Raw genomic sequence first — 10,304 nt, forward strand, 5'->3', positions numbered from 1 at the left:
ATCACAGTGGTGATCTCTAAAAGTGCCAAACAAGACAAATCTGTAGAACAAAATCATTGCTATTGGCACTCAAGGAATCTAGAGAGCAGTGAAATATGAGCATCTTTCTGTAAAAAAAACAATGAGGAAAAACAAGAAAAACAAAAACATTACAGCTGGGAAGACCTGTAACAATCCCAGGTAGTAAATGGAGCTGTTTCTGGCTTTAGGTTCCTTTTCCCAGATCTCCCAGAAGAGGGCAGTGTGATCCCAGTCCCCAGTGCAGCTTCACATGACAAGAGGCCACATTGTGAAGAGGAAACAGACTGCAGACCAGAATCCACAGAATCTGGGTATGACTCTCTTTATAATTCTGGATAACATATCAACGTTTCTGAAAATTACTACATGTATATGTTCACCACCCTTCCAAACATGCATTGGAACAGATGAAAAAACGCAGAATGACTGGAGATGGGGATTTGTTGTTCATTTCACCCACTCAGACCCCTTGATTTACTAAGTAGGTAATTACTAGGTAATAGGTAACTACTGAATAGGTAATCACCTCTTTTTCAACCATATGAAAAATAGCTTTTTGAACACAGTGTCTCACAAGTGCAGTGCTTCCCCAAGATTATATACATTTTTTAGGATTGCATACCCCACTCAGCTCTCTTAATATCCCCGAATCGATAATTATATTGAATGTGTTATCGGATACCGAGATATTTAAGTGAGGCGTCAGAGTCATTCTGCAAGAAGTATTCAAGAAAATACTTAATTTGGTTACAGCAAAAAAAAAAATCAAAACATGTTTCACAAGAAGGTTTATTAGGAGGAAATAGAAACAGAAGGTATTAACATCTTGAAATATAACCGCTCAAAGAACTTATGCTTTGTATAATATTATTTATTTATATAAAATGTGGGAGCAGAGCCGTCTCTGTCAGTTAAACTGTTCTGATCTTCTGACTTCTCTCCCCGTAAAGCAGCGAGTGGCGCATCTGATCATGTTCTTGTTAAAGAAAATCACTAGAGGCAAGAGAATGTGACCGTGAATATGAGCAAAGTAATAGATTGTTCTGCATCAGTGTAGGCTGTATCTAGAAGAGTAAACACAACAAATAGCAATAAGTAATCAGTCAGCTGAAAGGGTTTCATGTTGTTTACTGAGAGATGACTTTTTATTCATTGGGCGATGTTACTGTTGTTTGCTGTGTTGTGTTTTTTCTGTGGAGGGTCACAAATTTTATAACCACCTTTGTAAAGACAGGAGGACAGATTTGTCTGGTAGGACTCACTTTGCTGACAGTGTCTGAATTCATACAGTTAATTGTATTCACTTAGCCAGCAGGAGAAACATGTAGGGCTCTGCCAGTTTGAATCAACATTTAATGTGATACCTGTCCTGGCAGTCACCATTGCAGAAACCCATTTTTGGGGATAAAATGAAGAACAAAAATCCCACACAGTCGTTCTGCATTGGTAGTAAAGAGATACCATTTAGGGGGCAACTGTGTTTGTGGGGCACCTTGCTTAATAAAATCCTTATCCTGTTTGTGCCTAGGGGAAGATTATCCATTCAAGTATACAAACATCGTAAGCAAGCAAAGAGAGTTTACTTTTTTGTTAGACCAGAATAAGTACAATGCAATATTAATAGTCGTTATGAAGAATGTAAATTAAATTCTATAAAGGTTGTTCAGTTAAATGAGGTGTTTGTTAAGATCACCCTGTGTTTCTGTAACTGGTGTCTGTGTTTTTCAGCCGCTTGGTGAGCAGCTCGGGCCTGCTCCTCCCGGTGCTGCTGCCCCGCCTGTACCCGCCACTGTTCACCCTGTACGCACTGGAGAACGAGCGGGAGGAGGATGTGTACTGGGAGTGCGTGCTGAGACTCAACAAGCAGCCTGACCTCGCATTGCTCAACTTCCTGGGAGTGCAACAGTATGATCCCCCGTATTCCTGACTGTTCGCTACATTATCAACAGCACGCCTTTCATTGTGCTCAATATCTTTAGATTATTCGCTTGTTTTTAAAAAATGTATTTAATAGTGAATATATTTCTAAATGCATCGCTTCTGAACACTTCCTGTGCTGTAGGTCACATGGTCTGAATGCAGCTATTGATGAGAGCCTGATTTTACAATGGACAGGAAGCAATTGGGTAGCAGGACGTAACAGTTAAAACATTTTGTCTATGGTGGTGTATAACAGTTTGAAAAATCTGCAGAAAGTCCTGGGTTTGAAACCAGTCTTGCTCAAAAGGAAAATTTAGTTCTGTGGCCTCAGCAGACAGCATTACAAAATTCCCCATTACAAAATTGCCACGCAATGTGGCACAATTGGCATTGGGCCTTTGTGGCAAAATGAGAGGCTAAGGATTGGATGTGCACACACACTACATGCTATACCAAAGGTGCGCAACCAAACTTTTATTACGGGCGGCATATCCAGAAAACTAGTTTAACTTAATGTGTATAGCGGGCTGCACATTACTAAAGAATAATCTGAGTTTAACCCTTAGCTGCAATATACATAGGCATATACATATAGGCAATTTCCCTTAGAATTACTGTTAATTTTATTTCGTACTGCACGATACACATCACAACCAGAAATATACAAAACAATTAAAAATGAAGGATTAACATCGTACTGTTATCAAATACACATACATTGCACAATAACACAATGCAAATTAAATATCTACTTGCTGAAGTGGTTTTTATTTTAGCAGACAGGTTTGTTCAATTGTAGCAGGCAGCAATGTAGCAAAAGTCACAGGGCAGTGATGTCATTTCCCTAGCAACAAGCCTCTTATGTTGGGAATGGGTTCTTTCAGTGCAGCAGGTTTGTACATTTGAGAAAAGAGAGGAAGATTCATGAAATTAGTTGGATACAAGCTGATGAGAAGCAATTACCCTCTGCAGTACGAATTAAAATGGTGTGCCGCTTTTTATGCGAAAAATTAGAAAAAGCAAGTCAACAAAGTTTAAAAAAATATTTCCAATATATTCATTAGTGAAATGGAATTAATACACTGGGCCGCAGTCAGACGATAAACAGGCCGCGGGTTGCATGTCCCTGCACTATACAGTACCTCACACCCTAGAGGTTTGATACATGTTAAAGTGGCAATTTGCCTCTGCCTGTGCAAGAAATTTTACTATGATTTAGGCCACCCAAGTCTGTAACCTTTTCTCTATCTTTTTGCAGGAAATTCTGGCCTGTTTGCATCTCTGATTTGGGAGAGAACAAAAAGGTATTATTTTAGTTTTGTCTTTCTTTACAGTCAGAAAATAAAAATGGATTTCTGTAACATTATTTGGCTAGAAGACAGATGCAGTGCATTGCTGCTGCAGTAGAGGATCTTTCTGATATCATGAAGTGTTGAACTAGGAGATTGTTTGAACAATAAGTTTTAAAACTCAGTATCAGCTATCCCTCTCTTTTTTATAACCTTAAATAGGACATGTCAAAATGTGTTTGTTAGGACCTGCATTGTATCACATCCAGTGACTGAATTCATATATATGTATCATAAAATGTATTAAATAAATAAGTAAAAAAAAAAAAAAAAAAATTAAATGCATTTCAGTGACCCAAGAGCCAGAGCTTCACCAGAACATTGGAGCAGTTATATGACTATTGGTGTCAACCGGCAATATGCCATTTTCCATGGGTATACAGGAGTCAGCAACAACCACCAAAACAATTGTCATAGGTGTGGTGGGGGTGCTAAACTCAGTGGATCAGCTGACCCCTCGCTGTTACACACATTCAAAAGAGCATGTCTCATTATTAGAAGGCGGCAAGCCACTCATTTATGATATTGCTGTCTTTATGTCTATTCTCTGCCGTCTGTTGTTCTCTTGTGAAACAAGAGTACTTTGTGGTGGATGTGCTGATATCTTACAACTGCTCTGTTTCTATAGGTACTGCCAAGCACAAAGAACATCTGCTTTGCCTCAGCTGTGGAAAGTTTACAACAAATCAGGTAAGGTGTCTTCTGTAGGTGAGGTGGTAGTTTGTATGAATGATGCCGTTTTACTTGTTTTTTGCCTCCAGAATCTCTTTAATCAAAACCTGGAATCAGCTCGCTGTCGTCTCTATTAGTTTAGGCATCACAGGGATCGCCAAGGGAAGGAAAGCTATGAGCTGGCAAATGCCTGAATACCTAGCTTTGAGATTGAAAGCTAGAAGAGAACTTCCGTGTTGATCTGTGTTTTCATTCCTCTAACCTCACTGTGTTAGTATGAGCTTGCTGAGAAACAGAAATAGTATCCTTATATTGGCATATACATGCATCAAGTTGTTCTCCAACTACTCTCAAGAGGTGTAGCCTTGGAAATTGTTCTGTGTGGTCTTTGCAAGATACTAAAACATTAAAAGCAGAGCTAACCATGTATTACAGTTCATTTCTTTACTTCTAATGAAACAACCAACATTCTTCGAACTATTATCACTAGTCCCCCTTTCTTCTGTTGAAAATCTTGCAGTTCTTTGCTTTTTTATACTTCTTGTGATGTAGCTCAGTTTCACTTCAATGGTTTAGCATATATATATATATATATATATATATATATATATATATATCCCAAATTATGAAAACCAGTTCAAGATCTTAAACACAAGAAAAGTGGGAACAGTGATGATTATGTTTCCTAATATTTTATAATCTTGGTTTAAGTGAATTAGCTGGACGATTCATCCTAAAGAATAAAGATACTATTGTATATTAATATATTAAAAGTGACAAATATCACTGAAATAACTTGAACTAATGCAATGCTGTTTCTTGTGTATTTGCAGCACAACCTTTACCCCCACTGACAAACTGCATGTGATTCAGCAAACGTTTGAGGAGATCACCCAGGAAGTGCTTTCACTGCTGAAAAATGACTTCCTGTGGTCTATGGATGATCTGTTCCCTGTGTTCCTGTACGTGGTTCTACGAGCACGGTAAGCCATGGGATACAGCTGAGCTCAGAAATATTGACCCCGGTGGATACAGATACTCAAAAAATAAATATATAAAAAGTCAGTTATGTGCTGCTTCTGCTTTGACCCTGACTTAAGTCGAATCAGTCATCCTGTGACAGGCTGGGCTGTGGATGGGAGCCTTTGTGACATTTCTTTATTGAAACCATACCTTGTTTTGTTACCAGAGAAGAAACTTCGAATCACAATTAAAGTAAATGGCAGAGGGATTCTACATGTAATATAACATTGAATTAAATTAGTAATTTAACTTTAAATCATAATACATAGTCCAAAATGAAAAGCAACAACAGTTGGTGTAACTGAGTATCACTTATTGATAACTTTTAGTTCATAATGCTCATTCATAGTAAAGGCTGGCTCTTCTGTTCTGCATTCTTTAAAACCAGAATAAGGAATCTGGGCTCCGAGGTGCACCTCATTGAAGATTTGATGGATCCCAGTGTTCAAAACGGGGAGCAGGGGATCATGTTTACAACACTTAAAGTAAGTATCAAAGTGACATTTTAGTTCTGCTATTTCATACAGTAAATTGAAAAGTTCAGAAATAAAATGATATGCCTGAATACTAGAGCAATACATTGAATCAAGGCTCCTAATGGTTGTGATAAGCAACTCTTTATTATTTGCTATTGGTTGGTGGGTATAACTGGATTGGATTTCAAGCAGTTTGCTTACCATTGGCATTCATTTCTCATGCATATGCAGCCGTATTAGAAACGGAAGTCCCATCTGGTGTCCCTGCTTCCAACTGCACAGCCTAAAGTTTCTGGATGCATCAAGCTGGTAATGTTAATACATGTTTTTCTTTCTCTGCAGGCTTCCTATTATCAGATTCAGCATGAGAAGATCACATAAGAGACGAAGCTTTGGCCTCTGGAGGGCTCGTATGAATCGGAGCAGTTAGATTACATGCTACCTGAAGAAATCTAACAGGGTTCAGAATTGCATTGGCCTAAGGAAATGGGATAGTCAGACTAAATAAACGTTACCAGTGCCGTCACTGGATGCTGCATTTGTTATAAAGCTAAAATAGGAAGGTATGGTTTCAGTTACTGCAATACAAATAGAGTTATGTGTCTCTGCCAGTGCTACACCTGTGCTCAGTGACATTTTAGTGACAGTTATGTTCTTTACCTAAATAGGTTACCAGGTCAGTGACCCACATATCACCAACTCAAATCACCAAGGCAACAGGTAGATTTTGGTGTTTTACAGCAATTTGATTGGCAATGTGTAGACCATATTGAATAGCACAGGTCATTTTCCTTTACATACTGGAGTATTGATTTAGTTTTACGCCCCCATGTATCTTCACAAAACACACGTTTAGGTTTTCAAACCGACATTAAGCACGCCTGTGTTCCAGTCACACACAGACGTAGTATACCAACTGCACAGTGCAAACCTGAGGACTGGACTGTTCCAATGCCTTTCCATACTGCCTCACCTCTGCAAACAATGTTTAATGATAACGTGAGTGGTGTTTTTTGTTTTTTTTAATAAATTAACTACACATTTCCGATTTGTCTAAACATGTCAGCAGTGTTTTTTAAAGTTTAATTATCGTTTAAAACCGAAAGGTACAGGCCCTAAGCATAAAATATTTCCAGAATTTAAAGTTCTTGCCTGTTCAAAATTCTTCAATATTATTGCAATACAGTGTTCAATAGACAGTGTTAAAAATGACATAATGTGGTCATCAAGAAATGTAAAAATGTGGTTAGATCAATCAAACAAAACAATTGCCTCTTACCAACCAAATATATTTGTTCCCATCAGGTGGTAGTCTTGCATTTGTGTTTTATTTTTATTGGCACGGCTAGCTAAATATATGATAGATTGAAGATACTGTAGCTAATATCTGAGTGATTTACACACACAGTACAAGGAGCATTTGCCATGTGATTGGTACTGTGTACCTGGTCGTAAACCTATATTCTGTGGTGTTTCAGTTCCTATGTATATTTGTGTATAAGATCCCATGCTATTCAAACAGGTGTTATGGTATGGTCTTACATCGTGGTGTTTTGCTGTGGGTATCAGTGAGTGTCCACTCTTTAAACATTGCAGTATTACACCTTTATGAAGTTACTAATCACTGAATGGAACTGACATCTGATCTTTCTACATAGATCACCTGATTGCAAAGCTCCCACATTAAACAAACTGTACAACATACTATAATAAAAGGTGCCTCTTATAATCTTGAACCAGCTGCTATTATTGTAAACTGTATACCAGCTGCTATTATTGTAAACTGTATACCATCACTTAACACTGCAGAACCTAAAATAGTTATTAAAAAAAAAAAAACTACATGTATTTAAATATATCTGACCGTGGTTATTTTTTATTGAATTGTTACAACAAGATCTTGTATTCCTTTTTATAAATGTAAGCACACATGGAAATGCATATTTATATTGAAGAAGCTACAAGCGGTATTATAACCTTATGTGTTCAATTTCATGTGTCGGTATTGCATAGGTCGCTGGTCGGGTCACCCCAGAGTTATATATTATCATTATTACTCTGAAATTAAAACACAGATTGAATCCGTCATATTTTGATTTGTAAAGTATTTAGTGATATAAACATTTAAAAAAGCAAAATATTATTATGGTTATTTTAGTTGATGGCATACTGTAGTAAGCACAATTCATGAGCAGTAACAGTAGCATTAACTATTTGCACTGATTAGATAATAGTAAATCGGTGTTCTGTGGTCTCTGGTTTCCAGCAGTAGCCAGTGTTTTTCCTATAATCGGTAGGTTTGTAAAGAAGATACCGTCAGGTTTTCTCAATGGTTGTGTCCCACTTTTATTCCATATATTTTTTTAAAACAGGAAATATATTCGTCTTTATAAAATGTTGTTCTTGTATTGAACAGATTTAAACGATTTAACTACATTTTGTTGGTGGTCTCATGGAATTACGTTGGTTGATTAGAAAATGTGTTTGCAGGGTGATCAAAAAATGCTAACAAAGAAGTCCCATGTGAGTCGACTGAAATAGTCTTAGAGTTATGGTTTAGTCAAGTATGTTTTTTCAGTAATGATTTTATTATTTTTAGGATGTTTAGTTGTTTTATAAAGTTAATTTTAAATTTATTGTATGTCCCAATGACAAGGAGGAAGATGATGATGATGATGATGATGATGAAGTAGTATGTTTATGTAACTTGTAAATGGGTCAGTCTGTTGTCCTAAATGAAGTATTTCTATGGGATGCCTCAATACGATTTTAATTACCAGTTACTGCAAAAATATTATGCTCCAAGGCCTACACATTGTCAGTGCCATGAAAGAATACTGGTAACATGGTCATTAAGAAAAATAAATACACCTTTAAAATTGTGTCAATAATAAGCGCACCATTAAAAACTTTTTCCTACAATAAAAACAATTTCCATTGTGGTTTTCAAAGTCTTAACATTTTTACATTACCAGTTTACATAACTGCACTAAAATCCCAGTGTATTTAGGAAGGTCATTTAGTCTCAACTGGTATTCAGAATTTACTTGAAATATGAAACATAACAAGCGCTGTTGTGAATTCGACTATCCTTCCCCACAAAATCTCTCAGGCTTTGTATGCTGCTTTGATTACTGTTTAAAGGGGAGACTTGGCTACTCTTCTCAAATGTGACGACCCTGTTAACAATGTTCATACCTGAATGGTGGATTGCATTACTTTGCATACTGTAAGAAGCCCAGCTTTTTGTACAGTGTACATTGATATATGTTTTTACCCATGTCTTCAGTGAAGGAAGTCCATCATCGATCCTGCAGTCATTCCTAATTACTGATTTAATACTGTATTATATTGTGGCATCCTTCAAATACTATTAATTTATATTTTGTATTTTTGTGGTTGAATGTGTTTTACAAGTAAAACAATTGCCTATGGAGGAAAATGTATGCAGTATATTAAAATTTAAGTACTAACAGTCTTAATAACCAGGGTAAATAAATGCAATTAAAAACAGTTGTGTTTTATTATTATTATTATTATTATTATTATTATTATGTTAAATACGTTGACATGCCACTAATTTACAATAATTAAGTTTTATATATCTCTGAAATGGAGCAAATTAATCTGATTTCATTGTGATTTTATAAGAACTGTATATTTTTGGTTGCTGTTGTTATAATAGGTTTTATAGTTCCCAAAGCACAGCAGACCTTGCTGTACTCTACACAGGGCAATGCTCATGTGATGACACAATATACACACTGCAATGTATAAACTGTCCAACAAAAGCTGTCAAAAACAGAATATAAATATCAGTAAAAACAAGTTATGATTGTAGGTTGTTGTTTTGTTTCTTAATTGTTGTGCAGGCAATTGATTACTCCAGTGGATGTACTTCATAATGTGACAAAGGCGCCTTAAGTGAAATGTGGAGATTCAATGGTTAGTCATACTACAACAAAATAAATTCAGTGTTAATTTGTTTAGAAATCTCCACAGGGTAGAAGTTAAATAAATGCATGCAGGGTGAGCAAATTACATCTGTAAAGCACTATCTGCGGGATACCTGTCAGAGACTGATGAATCTGAAATATCAAGACACAAAAAAGACTTCACAAAGTGTATTTATTGTAATCCACAACTTTAAAGTTGTTTGACCCCTGGAATGCATAGCTTTGAAGACAAATGCGCAATATCAACAAGGATGTTAGAGTCCAAGAGGAGGGAGGAGGGAGCACATAATGACTCCTTTTTGCCTGATGTACGAAGATGTCCTAATATGGACACCGTACTGCTGGGCGGCTGACAGGGCATGATGCCAGTAGGACTAACACGATCGGTTCATGTACTGTAAACTATGCTGCAATCTAAATGTATTATGCATCAACAGGATGCCTCATCATGTTTCACTTCTAGGCTGGGTTTGTTATATCTTCAGTTTTAGTGTTACCTTCAAGTGATGATGTGACCACACAAAAGCATTTTAGAACTAATTTATTGGTAAACGATCTACATTGCAACAAGTCACAACTTTGTCAAAGTCCCATTATATTTTTTAAAAATACATAATTTATACAGTTAGATTTATTAAGGAAAATATTCATATAGTGTATTAATATTATTGTAAATTGATGCAGACCTACAATTACTATTAATGCAAAATAAACAGATGTTTAAGTTCAATTTAGACACAAAACCAAGCTTCCAGGTAAACATGTCTATGTTGCACCTGCTCCTGAGTTAAAACAAATTATCTATCTATCTATCTATCTATCTATCTATCTATCTATCTATCTATCTATCTCTATCTATCTATCTATCTATCTATCTATCTATCTAT

The 10,304-nt window shown here is 36.3% G+C and overlaps 1 protein-coding gene across 2 annotated transcripts in view; it reads left to right on the top strand.

Moving 5' to 3' along the window:
* Positions 1 to 9,301, top strand: part of LOC117406427 (alsin-like) — a 53,403-nt gene extending 44,102 nt beyond the window's left edge. For both annotated transcript variants that reach the window (XM_034010453.3, XM_059032134.1), the window contains 7 exons: positions 210 to 332; positions 1,750 to 1,926; positions 3,200 to 3,245; positions 3,919 to 3,980; positions 4,796 to 4,945; positions 5,374 to 5,470; positions 5,804 to 9,301. In XM_034010453.3, the coding sequence (XP_033866344.3) occupies positions 210 to 332; positions 1,750 to 1,926; positions 3,200 to 3,245; positions 3,919 to 3,980; positions 4,796 to 4,945; positions 5,374 to 5,470; positions 5,804 to 5,842 (694 nt within the window). In that variant the 3' untranslated portion in view covers positions 5,843 to 9,301. The remainder of the gene's footprint in view (positions 1 to 209; positions 333 to 1,749; positions 1,927 to 3,199; positions 3,246 to 3,918; positions 3,981 to 4,795; positions 4,946 to 5,373; positions 5,471 to 5,803) is intronic.
* Positions 9,302 to 10,304: the final 1,003 nt, after the last annotated feature.

Source organism: Acipenser ruthenus, chromosome 10 (genome assembly GCF_902713425.1).
Source record: "Acipenser ruthenus chromosome 10, fAciRut3.2 maternal haplotype, whole genome shotgun sequence".
NCBI lineage: Eukaryota > Metazoa > Chordata > Actinopteri > Acipenseriformes > Acipenseridae > Acipenser > Acipenser ruthenus.